General features: G+C 57.1%; 2 protein-coding genes across 3 annotated transcripts; one reads left to right on the forward strand and one right to left on the reverse strand.

Moving 5' to 3' along the window:
- Positions 1 to 458: 458 nt before the first annotated feature.
- Positions 459 to 12743, forward strand: MAN2C1 (mannosidase alpha class 2C member 1). Of its 2 annotated transcripts, XM_027067807.2 has the most exons (26): positions 484 to 780; positions 1055 to 1180; positions 1627 to 1750; positions 2915 to 2985; positions 4513 to 4690; positions 5006 to 5195; positions 6266 to 6372; positions 6549 to 6659; positions 7051 to 7143; positions 7267 to 7383; positions 7564 to 7659; positions 7772 to 7917; positions 8282 to 8405; positions 8746 to 8867; positions 8970 to 9055; positions 9182 to 9337; positions 9543 to 9634; positions 9805 to 9899; positions 10154 to 10258; positions 10341 to 10497; positions 10591 to 10734; positions 11095 to 11204; positions 11307 to 11386; positions 11492 to 11640; positions 11723 to 11832; positions 11905 to 12141. In XM_027067807.2, exons 1-26 carry the CDS (start codon positions 683 to 685, stop codon positions 12029 to 12031), a joined length of 3114 nt encoding a protein of 1037 aa, XP_026923608.1. In that variant the 5' UTR covers positions 484 to 682; the 3' UTR covers positions 12032 to 12141. The 2 variants fall into 2 exon arrangements, with proteins under 2 accessions (XP_026923605.1, XP_026923608.1); XM_027067804.2 differs by lacking the exon at positions 11307 to 11386 and having other exon boundaries at positions 459 to 780; positions 11905 to 12743.
- NEIL1 (nei like DNA glycosylase 1) lies at positions 12600 to 18782 on the reverse strand. Its single transcript, XM_015077271.3, has 10 exons — positions 18520 to 18782; positions 17065 to 17521; positions 15043 to 15162; positions 14890 to 14953; positions 14507 to 14606; positions 13983 to 14110; positions 13560 to 13587; positions 13327 to 13388; positions 13029 to 13194; positions 12600 to 12883 (listed from the first exon to the last, which is right to left on the reverse strand). The coding sequence occupies exons 2-10, from the start codon at positions 17496 to 17498 to the stop codon at positions 12837 to 12839; spliced, it is 1149 nt and encodes a 382-aa protein (XP_014932757.2). The 5' UTR covers positions 17499 to 17521; positions 18520 to 18782; the 3' UTR covers positions 12600 to 12836.
- Between the last annotated feature and the right edge of the window lie 2510 nt (positions 18783 to 21292).

Genomic DNA, 21292 nt, shown 5'->3' on the forward strand with positions numbered 1-21292 from the left:
GGCTTTTCTGAACTCTCCAGTCCTGTGTGGTGAAATACGTTATTCAATTAGGATTTTGAATGCTATGACTGATCTGCCATCTCACATCAAAATACTCCCAGGGTTTCTGGTGATAACTGACAGCTATATGCACAAAACATGTAGGAGAGGAAGCTCAGGTTACTGGGGGTGCAAAGCCCTCCCTATTTAAACAGATGTCTGCCAATTAGCGTCAAAGCACCAGCCCTGGCTCCTGGCTCTTCACACGTTAAGCAGACAACAGGTTTTCGAAGACAGAGCCAGAAGTCGGGCTAGGCGTGGAGAACTAGCCAGTTCCCACTCGCTGCTTCTAAGCCCTGGTGACCTGCGTCTGCAACAGCCGAGGCTCCCACCCGTCGTGCCTAAAATCCCCGGTCTCTGTCTCGGTTCTTTCGGAGAATCTAAGCGGCGTCAAACTTGCGTTTTATTGAGGGATTTGCCCAGTGGCCTGCCGGTTCAGACGAGATAGCCTCGGAAGCCGCTGCTTGGCTCTCAGCTGCACGTTCAAGATTCAGTGTAGCGGGACTTCCGAGAGCCGCCAGTGTTCCAAGAAAAGCTGCCCGGGGCTGGAAGGCGCCCTTCGGCCCCGGAACCTTTGGTTCCCGACCGTGGGCCGCGCCGGCAACGACAGGGGCCTTCCGGGGAGAGGAGTGGGCGCGCGACGATGGCGGCGCCGGCCCTGAAGCACTGGCGCACTACGCTGGAGCGGGTGGAGAAATTCGTGTCGCCGCTCTACTTTACCGACTGTAACCTCCATGGCAGGTGGGGTTCCTCCCGCCCAGGGCGCCGGCCGGCCGCGGCCGCGCGCCTCAGCCTTCCCTTCCGGGGGGAAACTCAAGCTGCGGCCACCGGGGCCGAGGGATGAAGTGCCCGCCGCCGACTGGGCAAGGGCCCGGGAGGAGGGGTCGGGAGACGCTGTGCTGTGGGGCAGCCTTCTCGGCGACGGGTCAAGGGAACGCGCGTCCCCATCCGCCGACTGGCCCACGGGCGGCAAGGGGCGGCCTCGAGCCCGCGCCCACCCGTCCCTCCCGCCCAGGCTCTTCGGGGACAGCTGCCCGGTGGCCGCGCTCTCCAGCTTCCAGACGCCCGAGAGGCTACCGTACCAGGAGGCGGTCCGGCAGGAGTTCCGCCCAGCGCAGATCGGCGACAGCTTTGGACCCACGTGGGTAACGCCCGGGGGCAGGGTGGGGCCAGTGGGCAGCGCCCCTCCCCTCTCGCTCACCCCCTCTAAGGGCCACACCTCCATTGCGGCCCTAGGTCCTAGACAGCCGCTTGGGGAGGAGCAGCGCCCTCTGCTGGAAACAGCTCCCTGGTCTCTCAGTTTCCGTGGGAGAGTTTTCATCCCCCGCCCCTCCCTCCTCCCAGTACCTAGAGCCTACCCGTTAGGAAAGGCACTCTAGCACGGATTACAGACCCCTGACTTCTGCCTTTTCCCCTCACCTTGCTGCACACCTTGTTGCTCCTTTCTTGTGGATCAAAGCTGACTACCTTGTGACGCTGCAGATGCTTGGAGACAGTCTCCAGTCCCTGCTGACCCTTAATCCGAGGAAGTGTGGCAAAAGGACAGGGCTTCGACCCCCTAGGCCCATCTCAATGGCTGTCTTGCAGATGGTGGACCTGTTGGTTTCGGGTGGAGCTGACCATTCCGGAGGCATGGGTGGGTCAGGAAGTTCACCTTCGCTGGGAAAGTGATGGAGAAGGCCTGGTGTGGAGAGATGGAGAGCCTGTCCAGGTGAGGAGCCCTGCCCTAGGGATAGGTAGGGCCCCATTTCAGCCCTTGTCTGTGAAGAAGCCACAGCTTAGTGGCTCTGCCTGCAGGGTGGTATCAGGATATCAGGATTGGGGAAGTTGCCACTTGGGCCCCAGTGTAATTGGTCCCTCTCATAGTGGGAAGTTCAGTGGATGGTTTTAGGTCCTAACACAATTAGTGCTAAACCAACAGCTGCCACTGACTGGCCACCTTCCCATTCTGGGCTGAATATAGTTGCTAATCAAGTACAATAATAATAAATACAGCAGATCCATTTATTAACCCTCTACTAGGTGCCAGGTGCCAAGACTGTTGGCTTTGCAGACCATAACACTTTTAAGTTTTTCATAACCTAGTTTTTATTATATGTAGCATATACTTACGAGGGGAGACTTTCAAATGGTTCTCGATGGTATAAAGTATAAATGCAAGTCCTCTTCCCCTGAAGTAATGGCTCTCTCCCTGCCACACCATTCCCAGTTCCCCAGATATAACTATTGACTGTCTTGTTTATGCATCCACCCATATCAGGTTTAATCTTTACAGTCCTATGTGGTGGGTCTTTATGCCCATTTACAGATGAAGAAACTGAGATCTAGCGGTCAGTTCACTTGCTCAGCCTCCATTCCAATTAGACTAACTTCCTGTCTCAGGTTAGGACTCTTGTTGTTTTTGTATGGAAAGATGGCAAACCCCTCCCTCCCTCTCTCTCTCCTTCCATTGGCTCAGCAGATGTCTCCTGAGTGCCCTCTCTGGGCCAGGCCCTGTACTAAGCACTGGGGATTTAGCAAGGAATGAGGCAACCCTGCATCTGACTTCATAGAGTTCCCCTTCAGATACTTATTCAGTGGTACAGAGGCCACCAGAAGCCATACCCAGACATCCTAATACCTGCCCAGGACTCTTCCCATAAGACCAGGGGTTTTTCTGCTGGTAAACGGGTGCCATTCGTGCTCATGGCACTCCAGCTTCTGTAGAGGTTGGGCACTGGCTATCAGGGGTCCCCAATTTGTCAATCCTGGCCTTGCATGGGAGAGAGGAGCCAGGGCTGAGGACTAGGCAGAGAGGCCTGGCCTCCCTCAGCTTAAACTTCACCTGAACTGTTCAAAAGCCTCAGGCCCTGTCTCTCACTTCATTCCCCATAAGGGTTTGACCAAAGAGGGAGAGAAGACCAGCTATGTCCTGACTGACAGGCTGGAAGAAGGAGACCCCCGGAGGTGAGTGAGTTCCTGTGCTCTAGTTGACCACCAGTGGTTGAGGAAGAGCTGAAGTCCAGCGTGACCCAGAAACGCCAACCTCCAACACAAGCATCCTCAAATCTCACAGTTTTTAAAGAATAGGATTTTTTTTCCTGCCTAGAAAGATAATATCTGCCTTCTTGTGGTAAATACAGGAAAGCACAAAGAAGTAAATGACTCCCATTATCCCATCACCTAGAGATGACCGTTATTAACATTTCAGCCTTCACCACAGGAACTCATTCAGGCATAGTTCTTACTAGTTAAGGTTGTATTTCTTTGATATTTTGCATTCTGATTTTTTCCATCCCATATTATAACATGGGCATTTTATGTCACCATTAAAAACTCCAACATAATATTATTATATTTTCTAATATTTATTTTTATTGTTTTATTTTTATTTATTTTTTAGAGAAAGAGAGAGACTGAGGGTGAGTGGGGGAGGGGCAGAGAGAAAGGGAGACAGAATCCCAAGCAGGCTCCAGGCTCTGAGCTATAAGCACAGAGCCTGACACAGGGCTCTAACCCACGAACCAGGGAGATCATGACCTGAGCCAAAGTTGGATGCTTAACTGGCTGAGCCACCCAGGTGCCCCTATTTTTATTTATTTTATGTTTGTTTTTTTTTTAATATGTTCATTTATTTTGAGAGAGAGAGTGTGCGCACACATATGCGTCTAATGAGGGAAGGGCAGAGAGAGAGGGAGAGAGAATCCCAAGCAGGGTGCTGTCAGAGCAGAGCCTGACACAGGACTTGAACTCACGAACCATGAGATCATGACCTGAGCCACAGTCAAGAGTTGGATGCTTAACTAACTGAGCCACCCAGGTGCCCCTCTAATGTTTACTGAACACTGTATCTGATGCTTCCAGATACTAGGACAGGGTTAGCGAGTAATCTGGTCCTTGACAGCAAGGGGGACTCACAGATACTTACAAAATTACAAAACCAATGGCGGCTCTGAATGCAAATACTGGGAGCTCAATATGGGAAAGCTGTTCCAGATTTAGGAGAGGGGTGGGAGGTGGATTAGGGTAGGCTTCCCCAAGGAAGTCGTGTTTGTTCACTGAAGTCTAAGTAGAACCACAACACAGACTACTGTGTCACTCCAAAGAATGGCCCTGCCCCATGTTGGCTGCTGGCTCTTTGCTCTGAAGGATTGGACCTGGAGGATCCAAACACGTTTTTAATCGGCAAAGAGGGTTCTGAGACCAAGGGCGTGTATTGTAAAGACAGCTGTGGAAATGGAAACAAAAGGCTAAGCAGCAGCATAATTCACACAGTTCCGAACTTGGCTACTCATTGTCCCTGCCTAAAGCAGGACCCTCATCAGCAGAACATGACCTTCTTGTCCACACACCTCAGATACTGTGGGATCTGGGTAGTGGATCCTGGAGGCGAACAGGGAGAGGCCAGATGGATGCTCCCTTGGTTCTGGCTCCCCAAGCCCCCAGGATCTTCTGCTAGTCCCTTGGCCTGAGGTTGCCTGTCCACATTCGTAGCCTGACCCTCTACGTGGAAGTAGCCTGCAATGGGCTCCTGGGGGCCGGGAAAGGAAGCATGATCGCAGCCCCTGACCCAGAGAAGATGTTCCAGGTGAGCCGGGCTGAGCTGGCTGTGTTCCGCCGGGATGTCCACAGGCTCCTGGTGGATCTAGAGCTGCTACTGGGCATAGCCAAGGTAATCGACACCCCTGTCTCACCTAGTCACTCTAGAGCCCTTCCTGGCCCCCAGGAGCAGGTTATTTCTTGTGTCAGATAGTTGGGAGTCTGGGAATCCAGATTAGGGAGAGTGTTTCTGCCTGCTTGAGTATTGAAAGGATTTCCCTATGTAAAGGGGAGGAGGGAGACAGTGCTAAGCAGGGGAAACCAGAAGGAGCAAAGGGTCAGAGGTAGGGAGGAGCTGTGCTGAGAGCCATTGAGAGGTCAGCCAGGGCCTAATTCTGGAGACTCAACTTGGTTGAGACTGGGATTAAGGGACCGAACCCTGCTGCAGGGCCTTGGGGAGGACAACCAGCGCAGCTTCCAGGCCCTGTACACAGCCAACCAGATGGTGAACGTGTGTGACCCTGCCCAGCCTGAGACCTTCCCAGTGGCGCAGGCCCTGGCCTCCAGGTTCTTTGGCCAACGTGGAGGAGAAAGTCAACATACCATCCATGCCATGGGGCATTGCCACATTGATACAGGTAGGGCAGCAGCTGGCCAGGTTGGTGGGGGAAGCAGGAGTGCCCTTGAAGCCCTGGATGTGCGCTGGAAGCACTGTGTCATCCCCAGCAAATTCTTACCCCTATTGGACCTCAGTTTTCCCCGTTTGTAAAATGGGGTCAGGGGCCTGGACTGTGTCGCTTCATTTATTCTTTCGACAAAATCTGATGCCCCATGTGGCCCCCTGCCAGATAGTGGGAGGTAGGATTATAGAGACTGGTGACTATAAAATAGGCAGACAGAGATGGGGCCATAACGGAGGAAGGTCAGGAGAACTCAAGAGAGGCTCCCTGTAGGAGGTGATCTTGGAACTGAGTGAGAATGAGTAAGTTTGACAAGAGTGTCCAAGTACTCAGACAGGACTGGCCTAGAAGTAATTAAGATAGGGGCTCAAGCGCAGGGGCAGGCTTCTAGCTTTGGACTTGATGAGTTTGCAGCATCTGTGAGGCTTGTGGGAAATCTACATTTTTACAAGCTCCCCAAGGTACTGATTCCGATGCAGCTAACATTTCTGAACCACAGAACAAGGGCTTTCTCTGCTGTGCCAAGGTTTGCAGTGGAGTGTGGGGGTTCTGGGCTGGTAAGGAAGGATCTGAGGCCTAGAGGCCAGGAGGCTGGAGGGCTTCATGCAGGATAGCTGGTCCCAGCAGGTCCATCTCGGGATGCTGTGGCCCCCTGTTCTGGGATATCCCTCAATGTGTTAACACCCTGCCACCTTTTATAGAATCCTTTCAGGGGTGGGGTGGGGTCTCAGCCTCAGAGTGAGGCTATTTCAGGGTGTGGGGCCTCCATTTCCTGACCTATAAAGCTGACAGCCTCCTTTCCCCACCCCCTACTTGCACCTTGCTGGTGTGTTTTGAACTGAGAGCTCAGGAGGGGTGCCACAGGGCCTTGCAGGGAAAGGGGCCTGGGGTGGTGGGGGGACAGCCCTCCGGAGGCCCAGGCTGGGCCTGGTCTGGTGCTGGGAGCCAGGGATGAGGCTGGAGATCTGTGAGGAGTTGTGGACCTTGCTGCTCTCCCTCCACCTCTGCGCCCCTCCCCTCCTGTCCAGCCTGGCTTTGGCCCTTCAAGGAGACTGTGCGAAAATGTGCCCGGAGCTGGGTGACAGCTGTGCAGCTCATGGAGCAGAACCCTGAATTCATCTTTGCCTGCTCCCAGGTCAGAGGGACAGCCGTGTGGGGGCACCTGGAGCCCAGTAGGGCCAAGGGTGAGGTTCTGAGGGCTTCTGAGGAGGAGGACTCTTCCCCACCTTCAGCTGCCCACTGGCTCCAGACGCTCAGGCCCGGGTGGTGTCCTGGTCACTTCAGACCGGCTCGGGCTCCATCTGCCCACAGGCGCAGCAGCTCGAGTGGGTAAAGAGCCACTATCCTGGCCTGCATGCCCGACTCCAGGAGTTCGCCTGCCGCGGGCAGTTTGTGCCTGTGGGGGGCACCTGGGTGGAGATGGTAAGTACCATCTGCGCCCCCTCCACCTCAGGCCACCCTGTCAAAATAGCCTTCCCCACTCGGCCTTGCCGGTAGGTGGCTTTCTGCATGCCCTTCATACCCCCTCTGTGGCAGCACTTACTAGTCCACGGAATCCCAAGGCCCGGGACCCCAAGGGGGAGGAGGGCCTCAAGTACTGTGGCGGGCTGTCTTCGTGACTCCACCCTGGATACCTCCCCTTCCAGCAGGCAGACAGTTGCGCCTGATGGGAGGAGATGGACCCCTCTGGGCACTGGCTGTAACCCCTATGTCAGCCGCGGTTTCTCTTACACGTGAGGTGGGGGTGGCCAGATCTCCGGCCTATTCCCCATCTATGCTGACGCTGGCTACCTCCGTCTTCACTCACTGCCAGGATGGGAACCTTCCCAGTGGAGAGGCCATGGTGAGGCAGTTCCTACAGGGCCAGAACTTCTTCCTGCAGGAGTTTGGGAAAATGTGCTCTGAGGTAGGCTGGGAGCTGCTGCACCTGCGGGCAGATGGGGTTGGAGCTTGACCTTGAGAGGCTGAGGCTGGGGCTGTTCCACCAAGAGCCCTGGTTCCCCTGTCCCAGAGGCCCTCTTCCCCGCAGTTCTGGCTGCCAGACACGTTTGGCTACTCGGCACAGCTCCCCCAGATCATGCGCAGCTGTGGCATCCGGCACTTCCTGACCCAAAAACTGAGCTGGAACTTGGTGAACTCCTTCCCGGTGAGCAGACCTCAGGGGCCAGGGGCCCCACATGGAACGTTCATCTCGCCCTCATTAAGGGGTCCTGGACAGACCACCCAACCCCCACCCAGAGAGGCCGTGCCTCCCCAGGGTTACACAAAGGTAGGACAGGTCCAGAATGCCCTGACTCTGGCCGCTCTCCTATCTCCCTACCCGCAGCACCATACTTTTTTCTGGGAGGGGCTGGATGGCTCCCGTGTGCTGGCCCACTTCCCACCTGGCGACTCATATGGGATGCAGGGCAGTGTGGAGGAGGTGAGAGGGCACCTAGTGGCTGAGGTTGGGGGGGGGGCGGGGGCGGCAGGCCGGAGAGGGCTGGGTGTCCTGTTCTCAGCTGACCCATGTTGACCTATCCCCACCTGTCCAGGTGCTGAAGACCGTGGTCAAAAACAGGGACAAGGGGCGGACCAACCACAGTGCCTTCCTCTTCGGCTTTGGGGATGGGGGTGGTGGCCCCACCCAGATGATGGTGGACCGCTTGAAGCGGCTGCACAACACAGATGGGCTGCCCAGGTTGGACCTGGCCCTCCGGCAGCCCTCACTGTTCACTCTACCCTTGCGCAGCCCTGCTTTCTGCTCAAACGTTGGGTCCAACTCCTCCACTGAACCTTATCCTGCTCCAATCCCAGACCACTGGCCCTTCCCAGCTCCCACCCTGGGGGAGAGGTGGGGAAAAAGCTGATGGTGGGAAGGAGCTTAAACCTACCAGAGAGAGAACTCTCCTGGCGTGTCCAGAACTGGCTTTGTGTGGACAGGGAACTTTCTGGGGGTGGCTCCTTTCTGTTGGGGCTGGATCTCTTGTCCACTCTGGCGTGGAGGAAGGGTGAGCCACGTAGTAGCCCCAAGACTGGGAGACCCAGGCTGTGGTCCCCCTCAGGGTGCAGCTGTCTTCTCCGGGGAGACTCTTCTCGGCACTGGAGACCGACTCAGGGCAGCTGTGCACATGGGTTGGGGAGCTCTTTCTGGAGTTACATAATGGCACCTACACCACCCATGCCCAGGTCAGGAGCTGGTCATTGAGCCCAGCGGGGAGGGTCTGCAGAGGGTTAGAGGAGGAAGTGGGGGATAGAGTCTAGTCTAGACCTGGGGGAGGAGGTTTGTGTTCCAGGGAGGCGCTGAGGGGAGAAAAGTACCGGAGCTGAATGGGTCAGGGGCCTGGAGGAGAGACAGGGCTGGGTGTCCCTGAAGAAGGGTGGGTGTGGGCTGAGGGGAGAGGATGAAGGCATGCGGGGCAGGTCAGCCACAAGAGGCTTTATCCGGAAGGCCCTGGGGAGCCTCAGGTTCTGAGCAGGGGAGGGCTTGGAAGGTGTCCTGGGACAGATCCCCCCCATCCCTGCTCAGATCAAGAAGGGAAACCGGGAGTGTGAGCGGATCCTGCATGACGTGGAGCTGCTCAGCAGCCTGGCCGTGGCCCGCAGCGCCCAGTTCCTGTACCCGGCAGCCCAGCTGCAGGACCTCTGGAGGTCAGCCTGGCTTCTGGCCCCTGCCACCAACCTGACCTCCTCCCCGACACCTCTGTGGCCACCCTTCCCGGCCTTCCCCATCCCTGTCCTTGGCTCCTGCAGGCTCCTGCTCCTGAACCAGTTCCATGATGTGGTGACCGGCAGCTGCATCGAGCTGGTGGCAGAGGAAGCCATGTGCCACTATGAAGGTGAGGCTGATGACATTCCCGCCGCTGTCCCCGATGCCAAGGGTGGAGCCCTGAGGGTGTCCTATGGGATACTCAGGGGTCGTCTCAGACCCACTGCCCACCCGTGACCAGCCAGTCTCTCCTCAGACATCCGTGCCCATGGCAACACACTGCTCAGTGCTGCAGCCACAGCCCTGTGTGCTGGGGAGCCAGGTCCTGAGGGCCTCCTCATTGTCAACACGCTGCCTTGGAAGCGCACTGAAGTGTTGGCCCTGCCCAGGCCTGGTGGGGCCCACAGCCTAGGTATGAGCTGGAGAGAAAAGCTGCCACTGCAGTAGGAGGGACCGAGGCCCGACCCAGAGTTGGGGACGCTGCCCTGGGGGTCACTGCCCTGGGGTGCCCCAGGCTGGAGAATAGTAGTGGAAGTATCTGCCCCTCCTCCCGCCCCCCTGAACAAGGCTCGTAGAAGGGCAGGGAGGCTGCACTGATACCTGCGCCTCATCCCCAGCCCTGGTGACAGTGCCCAGCATGGGCTATGCTCCTGCCCCCACCTCATTGCAGCCCCTGCCGCCCCAGCAGCCCGTGTTTGTAGTGCAAGAGGTAAGTGTAGGCACGTCCTGGTGGGCAGGGCCCGTCCTGGGCCGTCCCTAACAACATGGGGATGCTGAGCTCCCCAGCCTGGAGCAAGTGGTGAGGTGGGGCTGGGCTGGGGGTGCTGTTGGTTGTGGGAAGCCCCTGCAGACTCAGCTTCAAGGACCCCTCCCACCAAGACTGACGGTTCTGTGACTCTGGACAACGGCATCATCCGGGTGAGGCTGGACCCAACCGGCTGCCTGACGTCCCTGGTGCTGGTGGCCTCTGGCAGGTGCCAACTCCTATTGCCCTCTTCCAGTGCCTGACAAGTAGACCCCAGACCCTGTTCCCTCTGTCTCCTGGCCACAGCACTACCCACGGCAGCCCTTCAGTGGGTCTGGACTGCAACCCACACATGAAGCAGGGCAGACTGGGCTAGGAATCCCCTTGTCCTTTGGGCCTACTCTCCCTGCCCCCACCCCACTTTAAGCAGCTGGAGAGACCAAGATCATAAAGTTCGAAAGCACCAACCCCGTGTCCTTCTAGGGAAGCCATTGCTGAGGGCACCGTGGGGAATCAGTTTGTGCTGTTCGATGATGTCCCCCTGTACTGGGATGCATGGGATGTCATGGACTACCATTTGGAGACACGGTACGGCATGGGCAGGACCCGGGCGGTGGTGGGCCCCCTCCATCAGCCTGCCCTGGCTCAGGTCTGCCACACCGCCCCACAGGAAGCCAGTGCGGGGCCAGGCAGGGACCTTGGCAGTGGGCATCGAGGGTGGCATGCGGGGCAGTGCCTGGTTCCTGCTGCAGATCGGCCCCAACAGTCGGCTCAGCCAGGAGGTTGTGCTGGATGTTGGCTGCCCCTACGTCCGCTTCCACACCGAGGTAGCAGAGGGCAGCATGGTGGGCGTCCTCCCCCAGTGTGGCTGGTGAGGGGGGAGCCGCCCAGGCCTGTGTGCGTCTGGCCTCCCACTCCAGGTGCACTGGCACGAGGCCCACAAGTTCCTGAAGGTGGAGTTCCCCGCCCGTGTGCGGAGCCCCCAGGCCACCTATGAGGTCCAGTTCGGGCATCTGCAGCGGCCCACCCACCACAACACCTCCTGGGACTGGGCTCGATTTGAGGTCTGACATGGGGTGGGGTGGGGGTTTGAATCCTGCCCGGCTGGGGAGGGCGTGGTTGTGTGGTGTAGGGTCAGCAAACCGTGATCAAGATTTGCTGGCTCCTACTTTGTGCTAGGCATTGTTGCTAAATGCTTTGTTTAGTTTGACACTCATGCGCATTTGGTGGGGTAAATTCTGGTAGGCCCATTTCGCAGAGGAAGAACTGAGGCCCGGACAGGTTGGGTGGTGTGCCCAGGGTCTCCCGTAGTGAGAGCTGGAATTCAATCCTGTGGTCCCCAGGGCTGGCCCTCAGGGTAGTGACAGGAGCTCTGGAGCACGAGGAGGCAGGGCCACCAAGTGAGTCTGGGGTCTGCCCTCCAGGTGTGGGCCCACCGCTGGATGGATCTGTCGGAGCACGGCTTCGGGCTGGCCCTGCTCAATGACTGCAAGTATGGCGCCTCAGTCCGAGGCAACGTCCTCAGCCTCTCACTGTGAGTGGAGTGCCCGCCAGGCCCGGGGTGCTGGTGTGGGGGCGCAGGTCTTCCTAGCTGAAGCAGCTCCAGCCCGGCCCATACCCACCCTCTCCACCCCAGCTTGCGGGCACCTAAGGCCCCCGACGCCACCGCTGACATGGGACGCCACGAGTTCACCTATGCGCTGATGCCGCACAAAGGTGAGGGCTGCTGCCGGGCGCTTCTCTGCCCTTCTCTGAGCCGGTTTCTCGCAGCGGCCGGTGAGGAAAACGCCAGCACACTCACGCCCGTACCCCCATCTCCAGGCTCATTCCAGGACGCTGGCGTTATCCCCGCTGCCTACAGCCTCAACTTCCCCCTGTTGGCGCTGCCTGCCCCGGGCCCGGCACCCGCTGCCGCCTGGAGCGCCTTCTCGGTGTCCTCGCCTGCGGTAGTGTTGGAGACGGTCAAACAGGCAAGGGGCCGCGTGGCGCCGGGGGCGGGGTCCCCGGCTGGGTCCACCCTCGGCCCCGCCCACCGCCCGCCTCCCTCCGCAGGCGGAGACCAGCCCCCAGGGCCGCTCGCTGGTCCTCCGGCTGTACGAGGCCCACGGCAGCCACGTCGACTGCTGGCTGCACACGTCGCTGCCGGTTCAGGAGGCCGTCCTGTGAGTGGGGGCGTGGGGTGGGGGTAGGAGTCCTGCCCTCGCGGGGACCTCGTGACCCCTCCTGTTCTCCAGCTGCGACCTCCTGGAGCGGCGCGACCCCGCTGGCCACCTGCCCCTTCAGGACGACCGCCTGAAGCTCACCTTTTCTCCCTTCCAAGTGCAGTCCCTGTTGCTGGTGCTGCAACCCCCACCAAACTGAGCCTCTTGAGGGTGGGGTTTTGTTTGTGGAAGGCCTGGGGGGGCGGTGCTCACTTCCACCTCCCCAGCCTGATTCATCACCTCTTGAACAATAAACCCTTGACTCAGGAACCCTGCTATAGTCCCTGCACTCCCAAAGGGCCTATCCCCAGACTCCCAAGGGAGGAAGACTTTTCCCCAGGCATTTGGGGGCAAGGGCAAGATCTACAGGGTCTGGGTTGCAGCCCCTGGGAGAGATTTGGGATTTCAGTGGCCACAGGGTGGCTAGGGGATCTGTGAGAAGAAGTTCCTCCCCTGGGGAGGAAGCCAGGGCTTCTGATGAGCCACCCACTAGGAGAGGAGCACTGACCAATGTCAGTGCTGGGAATTCTGGACTGGAGGGCCTGCTGAGGGCCGGGATCTCTGTGCTACCTCTGACAGGTTGTACCTGCAGAGGCAGACTATTGCGTGAGGGCCAGGGCCCTGAGGACGGGGATGGGGCTCAGTCTGCCTTGCCCCAGTGGCTCTCCTGTCTCCAGGGTCAGGCAGCAGGTCCTCCCAACTTGGCCTTCTGCAGCCAGCCCAAGAAGTGCCAAGAAGCTCAAGTTTATTAGTTTATAAAAAAATTACAGTATCTTTCACATGGGCTTAAAAAATGGGGAAGGTGGGGTACAGTAAAACATCATAGCTGTGCAGGGAACAGCCACAGGGGCATCCAGGCACCTTCAGCTCCAGCCTGCTTCCAGCAAGCTACACAGGCCCCTCGATCCAGGGCAAGGCAAAGGGAAGGGGTGGATGCAAGCAGGGAGACCCTCCTGCTAAGAGGCTCAGGTCCCCCCATTCTCAGCTTTGATCTTTTGGGGTCTGCGGGGGCCTGGGAGGAGGACAGGTGAGATGGCAGCTCAGACCACAGGCTGAGGACTCCCCCCAACCCCCCCCGCCCCTGCCTCCTGTACAGCCCATTTGGTGGTGCCCCTCCTCTCCCCAGAGGACAATGCTGAGGAAGGCCTGTTGCCCACCTGAGGTTGTTGGTCTCCCCCTCCTTCTTCCTTTCTTAGGGACTAGGGGGACTTCTGGGTCCTGCGAGAGGCTGGTCCCCTCGGGCTGCCAGGCTGTAGTTTGCTCAGAAAGGCCTCTCTGTGCCCCACGTGTTCTGGAAGGGGCCGTGCTTGGAAGGAGAGGGTCCTGAGTAGAGGACAGCCAGGTCCTCAAGGGGCTCAGTGAGCAGTTCAGAGGTTGATGAGGACCCACCACTGCCCCCCATTGTCAAGGGAGGGCACCTGGGAGCTGCTACCACGGCAGAGGAGAGAGCCATACCTCTGATCCGTGCTCAGGACCCTGCTGTGCTCCCTTGGATTTCTTCTTGCGGGACTTGCCCCCTGCAGGACATTGACACTGGACTTGGAGGGACCTGCGGCCTCAGCCCCCTTTCTGCAGACTCTCCCACTCTGGGAGTGGAGTGGGGACTGGGGTGGAGAAGGGTGAGGTAGTTCTTGCAGGCCATCTAGTTCTTTGTGCTGTCCTAGCTTGTTACAATAGGAGTAGCCTACCTTTGGGTGCCAGGGGTCCGGGATCCCCCTGAAATGGAATGAGGAGAATTGAGGAATCAACCTGGTTGGGGCAGGGGTACCTTCTCTTGGAGAGGCAGAGCTCACCATCCTTCCAGATCGGTGGAGCTTCTCCTCAGGTGAGAATCCTCTCTGACCACCCCCTCTTCCCCAGGTGAAGGACACCAACAAGGCCACCGTGCCTTGGGCTGCTGTACTAGCTGGGACCTTGGATTGAGGAGGGGAGGGGCATAACACAGGGAAGACATAGACCATGCAGAACAATGTGATCCTTGGGGGTCATGACAGGCCCTGGGCATCTCCACTTCGGAGACCCCAGCTCCTGCCCCACTGTGACCCCAGATCTGTCTGCCCCACTAGCTTCCTTGGGATCTCCATTTGACTGTGTGAGATTAGGGCCCAAACCTGGAACCAGATGGTGCGGCCACGCCCGTCCTGCAGGGAGCTCATGCCCGGCATGCCATAGCACTGTAGCCATGCCCGAAAGGCAGCGAAGTCCTCCTCTCCGCTCTCCGGCCCGTAACCTTTGCCCCCTGTGGGACAGAGGAACCAGGCGGAAGTCAGAGGGCTGACTCGGGCTGAGAGAAGGGGGAGCCTGGTCAACTTGGCCCAGACCTCAGCTATATAGCTGATGGGCTGAGTCAGAGGGCCGAGGCTCTCCCTCCTCCAGCTGTGCATGCCCTCGGGCTGGTGTCTTCCCCACTCTGGGCCATGGCTTTCCCAACCTGGAGTGGGGTTGGTAATCCTTGTCCTGCCTGCCTCATGGGCACCTCAGAGGATACAGATACCTGACAAGTGAGTAGGCCTAGTCCATTCAGCAACAACTAGATCTACAAACATCCATGCCCCAGGTGGGGCAGGAATTGCCCTGAGGTTACACAACATGCTGAAGCACAGGTAGTTAGCCATCGTTGCCTCCCAGGCCTCACCCAGCTGGACCACTTCCTTGGGCACTGAGTGACACAGTTCCAGCAGGTCTGGGTTCTGCAGCTTCGCCCTGATCTTCTGGCTCAGGGTTAGCTCCGGGCTCTGGAGAAGGGGCAGGGCAGGACCTGGCTGTCAGCTTGACGCAGGACCACTGAGAAGGCAGCTGAGTCCCGGGGAGCAGAACCCCTGAGCTTGACAGGACTCAGAGACCATGCCTTAGCAGCAACCCCCCGCCCAACCCCCTACCCCCCACACTGCAGGGAAAGGGAAATGGACCCAAAGCCAAGAAAGGATGTACTTGAGCTAAGCTGGAGACACCTGACCCAGCCATACACTTGTTGGCCTGCTCTGATAGGTACATGCACATTCCTTCCTGCACTCTCACCGGCCTGTGCTGCTGCAGCGCCTCCAGAACCTCGCGGGCTTTCTCGAAGGGGGGTATCTTCAATCTGAAGTGGGGTGGAGAGGGAGCCAGGCTAAGTAGTAGGGAATGTGGGTGCACCCAGCCCTCCCTAGTCCTCGTGGCTTGCCTGCTGACCGGTACAGGATCTCTGCCCGAAGATAGTTGCCAATGCCGTTGAAGAACCTCTGGTCCAAGAGGGCCTCACAGATGGGCTTGTCAAAGACCTTGTCCGCTAGGTTTCGCAACACATTCTCCCTGGAGGAACACAGCCTGGGCCCGTGAGACCCATTCTCTACCCCCATCCCTAATGCCTTGCTGCAGGATAGGGGAGAGGGGCTGGGAGTGTCTATTCCTGGGTGCAAGAGGAAGGAACACGGGAGTCCCCGTTCCCCTTTCCCCAACCTCAGTGCTAGTTTGGCAGCAGGAACCTCCATTTTCCTATCCGTTAAATGGGAACATCAGAATAAGACTGTAATTCACAATGAAAGGTGAAAAGTACCAATCAAAAGCAATGTGTTCAAGGAAATACACGAGTCTGTATATGTTGTGGGTATATCACCAAAGTCCTCAGATTCAAGACTCTGCCTGCAGTCTGAAACTCCCTGTCTAGAACTTCTGATTGGTTAGCTCTGAGGATTTGACTTTGGTGGGGTCAACTTTTCTCAAGACCCTGAAGATCTCCAAGGAAGCTGGGACTGGTTCTGTGTAGCAGGTGTGTAAGGCAAGTCCTGGCTAGTGAGTGTCCCAGCAGCCCCCACCCCACCTCCAGGGGTCATGGATCCTTTCTCACCACCACGAAGAGGAAATGCATCTTGTTTCTTTGTGGGGAAGGACCATGGCAAGACTGACTCAGTAATGGGCATGAGGAGCATATGAAGTAGGGGCCAGAAGACAGAGTGTGGGGTGAAGGTAAGAGTGGACATTAGCCTAGGTGGTCAGATCACTGAGAGGAGCAGATCCCTGCAGGCTCCCCAGCTGTGAGACCAAAGAAACGGCCAATATGCCTCCTCGTGTGACAGGAACTTCAGAGCCAGCTGGCAAAGAGTTAACTTGTGTCATGACTTCCCAGGAAAGATAAGATGGGAGGAATCCAGGACCAGGACAGACACTTCCCTGGGGAGCACTGGGGGTCATGCCTGGAAAGGCCAGGAGTCAAGTGGCTTCTGTGGTGCTAGAGACGCCCTGACCCACGGGCAACCAAGTCTGAGGGCCAACAGAAAGCACGCCGTCCCCAAGGAAGGGAGGACTTGCCAGGTCCACTGTGGGCCTTCGTGTCTGTGGTGCTTGTCTGTTATATTGCTCTTCCTCTAGAACTCTGCAAGCCCGGCTCCTTCCTTTTTATCAGGCAGGCCTCAGCTCAAATGTCACCTAGAGTGGCCAACCCCCGCCACCCCTCCGCCCCCCCGCATACCCAGCCTAGAGTCATTCTCTACCTCTTGGATTTTTCTTCAGGCGTGTACCTATGTGAATTCATCTACTTTGTCTCCTGTCCCCCCTGGCCCATCTGAACTTTAGCTCTGTGGGAGCAGGGGCCACATCCATCTTGATCATTGCTGTACGCCCAATGCCTAGAAGAGAGCTTGGCATGAAACAGAAACCCATACACAGTTCACCTTTAGAGGAAGGGAAGGGCTGCCACCATGTCATCCTCTGTGACATGCATTACATCCTGGTGTTACCCCTCCCACAGAGGAGACCATGGGCTGTCACAGACCAGTGGGCAGGCAGAATGTGGGAGACCACAAAACCTGATGCAGAAACCATGTCATTAGGCAGTCCCCTGCCCACCCCCTTGAAGCCATTCCTTCCTTCTCAGCCTCCCTTCTTACCAGGTTGTTAAAGCCCCTTCACCTTTCTTCTTAGCCTCCTGAGAGCACCAAGAAACAAGAGTGGGATGCTGATCCCCAGCTCTGACTCGAACTGGCCATATGTCCGCAGGGTATGCCTAGCCATCCTCTTGCCCACCCCCATACCAGTTTGGGGGTTCCACATCCATTAGCTCAGAGAGCTGTCCCAGGAAAGGACGCCGTCTTGGTCTACACAGGAAGGGACTGAGGGCCAGAGGGGGCTACACTCGCCCCTCACGGGCCAGCGAGGCGCTAATTAGAGAGCCAGGCCCGGAGCCCAAGACTTCATCACACCTGGTGCTGGGCCTACCTGAACTGCTCATACTCCAGCAAGACACAAGGCCCGCGGCCTGGCTGCCACTCGCCCCCGATGTCCCAGTGGCCGAAGCGGCGGATGTCCACGAAGCAGAGGGCGAGTCGGGGGCCAGGTGGGGCTGTATAGAAGCGCAGGTGGGCGTGGGCAGGCAGTGCCTCGCTGGGCGCCAGCTGGAAGGAGCCGGACATGCCAAATCGGAAGACCAGGGCCAGTGGCTCCCGTGGGGGCTGGGCCCCAGGCAGGGGGCTCAGGGTCAGGCGCAGCTCTTTGCCACGGGCTGAGGATGAGATGCAGTAGGCGCTGCTCTCAAAGGGCACCTCGGGGTTGCGGCTGACGGGTGACTTCTCCACACACCCGCCGAACACCAACCCCCTGCACGCGTCGTTCACGAAGCGGCTGGCCAGATGCAGCTCGGGGCCCTCAGGCATTCTGTGGGAGGGGTGGCTGGGCCCTGTGGGTGGGGGAAGATGACAGCAGGTTGGGTCAAGTGTCCCCCTGTGAGGTGGAAATTCTCAGCCCATTTTGCAAAGGAGAGCCGTGGGGGTCAGAGCGGGAGGCGGCCAGCGAGGACTGGCCCGGGGTCCCACCCGAAAGCGCTGGGGAAGCCCTGGGCACTGTGGAGCTCAGGCTGGGGAAGCGCGACTCTGCCTTATTTAACACTCTCCTGGGGCTCTCATGAGCTGCCACTGCTTTTAGAATAAAGTCCGGATCTTTCCTGGGCCCACACGGTCATGTCACTTCCTCCCAGACTCCCCCTCACTCGTTTGCTCCAAGCACACTGTCTTCCCATCCCCATGTCTTTGCCTCTGCTGGCCCTTCTGTCTGGGACACTTAAGAGTGTTCTCTTCTTCATGGCACTCCCAGAATATGAAGTTATCTTGCTTGTTGTCTGGCTCTACCTCCACTCCCACCCCAGAGTGCAAGCTCTACTCGCCCATGACTCCGCTTCTTAGGACCTGGCCTGCATCTGGTCCACAACTACTGAGGGAGTGAACCTGACCCTTCCTGGGAGGCCAGGGCTGGGATAAAGAGGCCCCAGAGACTCCACCCCCCCACCCCCCCCCCACCCCCCCCCCCCCCCCCCCCCCCGGCAGGGCTTGGCCAGCCTGCCACCACCTACTGGTCAGGACCAGAGCGAGGACAAGGAGGAGGGAAGGCAGGAATCTCCAGGCACATCTGCGCTGGAACCAGGTCCCCACGACTCAGAGGGAGGACAGGGGTGACAAGAAGGGCTCCCGAGCTCCAGGCCATGGTCCAGGAGGGTCACAGGAAAACGCCCAGGTCAGCTCCCGGGGCGGAGGGACGCAAACTCCACCCGCCCACCCTCGCCCCCTCCTGCCGGGCCGAGGGAGTGGAGATGGCCACTCTCCTCTTTCTGGACGTGCCGAGATCAAGGCGAAGTTGTGTGTGGGACAGAGGCGGCCGTTTAGCTAGGGCAGACTCCCTTACCTCCTCAGCGCCGTCGGGGGCTGGCACCCGAAAAGAAAAGTTTCGTTTTTCGGGAAAAGGTGAATGTCCAGATTCCTAATTTCCGCAGTGTTCGCCTCCCCTTCACCCTCCTCCTCGCTGCCCGTCCTCGGCTAACCCCAGGTCCCTTCCTTCCCAAGGGCCTCTAATCTCATCCCCTCCTCAGCTCCGCTTTTCCCCACGCCCCCGGACACCTGCGCCCCGCGCCGCTCCCGCCAGCCCGCGGCCACTGAGGGGTTAACGCGGGGGCCGGGCCGCGCCTAAGAGCACGCTGGGAGCTGAGGTCTCCGCTCCCGCGCCTGCTGGGAAGTGTAGTTTCTCGGGAAGGGCAGAGGCTGGGCGGGGTGGGCTGGGGGCCCCGGGTGCGGGAAAGGTTTGGGGGCAGTCACCTGGCTGGGAGGTGGAGGAGGAAAACTGGCTTCCCGCCGGCGCCGAGCAGCGGGGTCAGGTCTGATGTCTCGGGTTGCAGCTGTCTCCGTGGCCGGCGGGGGCGGGGAGAGTCACCCGGCTAGTCCCGGACTGGGTCGACACTGCCAGCAGGAAACAGCAGCAAGGGCCCGAGGCCGAGGCGCCTGCAGCTGGGCGCTGGGCGCGCACCCGTGCGTGATAAACGCAGACCCTGGGGACCCGGTGGTGGCCTCTAAATGCCAACGTACAGACAGAACACATAAACAGAAACATCATCACCACCTGCCCGGTGGCAAGTGCAGCCGAGCAACAAAATGCGGGCAGAGAAGCAGAACCCACTTCAGATGGTTCTGTGGGGGAGGGACTCTCTGAGGTGACGCTTAGGCTGAGTCCTCAGGAGACAGCTGGCTGGGGGGGGGACAGGACGATATGCCAGAAGGAAGGAAAGGCCATTGCAAAGGCCTGCAGGCAGAAAAGGGATTGGCCCATTGAAAGAAGGCATGTGTGGCTGGGGTGGGGCTGGGGGGAGGGCTGGGAGGTGAGGACAGACACACAGCAAGGTGAGGTCAGGTCAGGTCTGGTCTCAAGAGGCCTCTGTAAGGAGCCTGCGTTCCATCGTCAGTGGAGCAGGCACAGGTGCCTGACCCATAGCCCTGATTTGCCCCTGCCTATTACTTCTGCTTCCTCCTCCTCCATCTACTCATTTATTTTGGTGGAAGTATTTTGAGGTAAACTGGGGAAAATACGACATTTCATCCCTAATACCTCAACAGGCATCTCTAAAAAGCAATATCCTACAAAGCCACAATACGTTTACTATACCTAATAAAATTAGTACCATCTAATACCTAGTCCACATTCAGATTTCCCTAATTGTCCCCAAAATGACTTGTATAGCTAGTTTGTTTAAAGCAGAGTCCGATCAAGGATTATATGACTCTTTAATCATTTTTAAGGTTTATTTATTTATTTTGAGAGAGAAAAGGAGAGAGAGGAGTGGGGGAAGGGCTGGGAGGGGAGGGGGAAAGGAGAATTCCAAGCAGGCTCTGTGCTGTCAGCACAAAGCCCAAGGCAGGACTCAAACTCACGATCTTCGAGATCATGACCTGAGCGGAAAACAAGAGTTGGACGCTTAACTGACTGAGCCACCCAGGCGGCCAGCTTTAATCATTTTTGATCTGGACTGAACCACCCTCTTCCACCCACCTCACCCTTTTTTCTTTTTCTTTTTTGATCTTCCTGGAGTCTAAGCCAGTTGAGATGCCCCATCATATTCTGGATTTGTCTGAACGTTTTCTTAGATAGATCTCTCTTAGGTGTTGCTCTGTACTCCAAAATTGCTTCACATTAGGAGGCACCCAACATCTGGTTGTCCCACTTTAGTGCAGCTGAAATTGATCACAGGTGAGGTGGTCACCAGACCTCTGCTTTGTAAAGGTATGTTTCACACCTTGTGCCCACTAAGCAATCTACGGGGTGATTTATTTGTTGGTTGTTTTGTTTAAATTAAGGTATAATTTATATATAGTAAAATTCACCCTATTAAAGTGTGAGTTTTGACAAATACATACACTCACATAACCATCACGACAGTCAAAAGATAACACATTTCCATCACCCAAAATTTGCCTATACACCTTATTGGTCAACACTTCCACCCCATCTGCTGGCAACCACTGATCTGTTTTCTGTCCCTATAGTTTTTGCCTTCTCCATAACACCATATAAATGGAATCTTCAGTAGGTAGTCTTTTGAGTCTGGTTTTTTAGCATAATGCATTTTTAAAATATTTTTACTTCATTTTTAAGTAGGCTCTACGTGCAACGTGGGGCTGGAACTCACTACCCTGAGGTCAAGAGTCACAAGGTCCACCAACTGAGCCAGCGAGGTGCCCCTTAGCATAGTACATTTGAGATCCATCTGTGTCATTATGATTATCAGTTCTTTTCTTTTCTTTTCTTTTCTGAGTAGTATTCCACTGTGTAGCTGGGCCAGTGTTTTCAACCATTTACCAACTGAGGAGGTTGGGTTGTTTATGGGAGGGGATTCTTTAGCACCACAAAATAACCAGTTTCACATCACATAAACATTTCACTTTATGGCTTTATTATCCTTGATGATCCTTGCTTCAATCAAGTATTTAACTGGAAGTCACAAAATGGTGTTTTTCTGTCATTCCTTCTACCTCAGCTAGAAATCTCCTGTAAAGAAGAGCTGGACCTCATTGACTAAGGTTATCTGGTTATCCTGAAATGCTAAAAACACAGGAGAGATCTGAATTCTTTCCCTTTAACTATCAATTTTCAGGCTAAAAATTTGGTCCAATAACATCCAATGGTGACAAAT

Source organism: Acinonyx jubatus, chromosome B3, assembly GCF_027475565.1.
Source record: "Acinonyx jubatus isolate Ajub_Pintada_27869175 chromosome B3, VMU_Ajub_asm_v1.0, whole genome shotgun sequence".
Taxonomy (NCBI): domain Eukaryota; kingdom Metazoa; phylum Chordata; class Mammalia; order Carnivora; family Felidae; genus Acinonyx; species Acinonyx jubatus.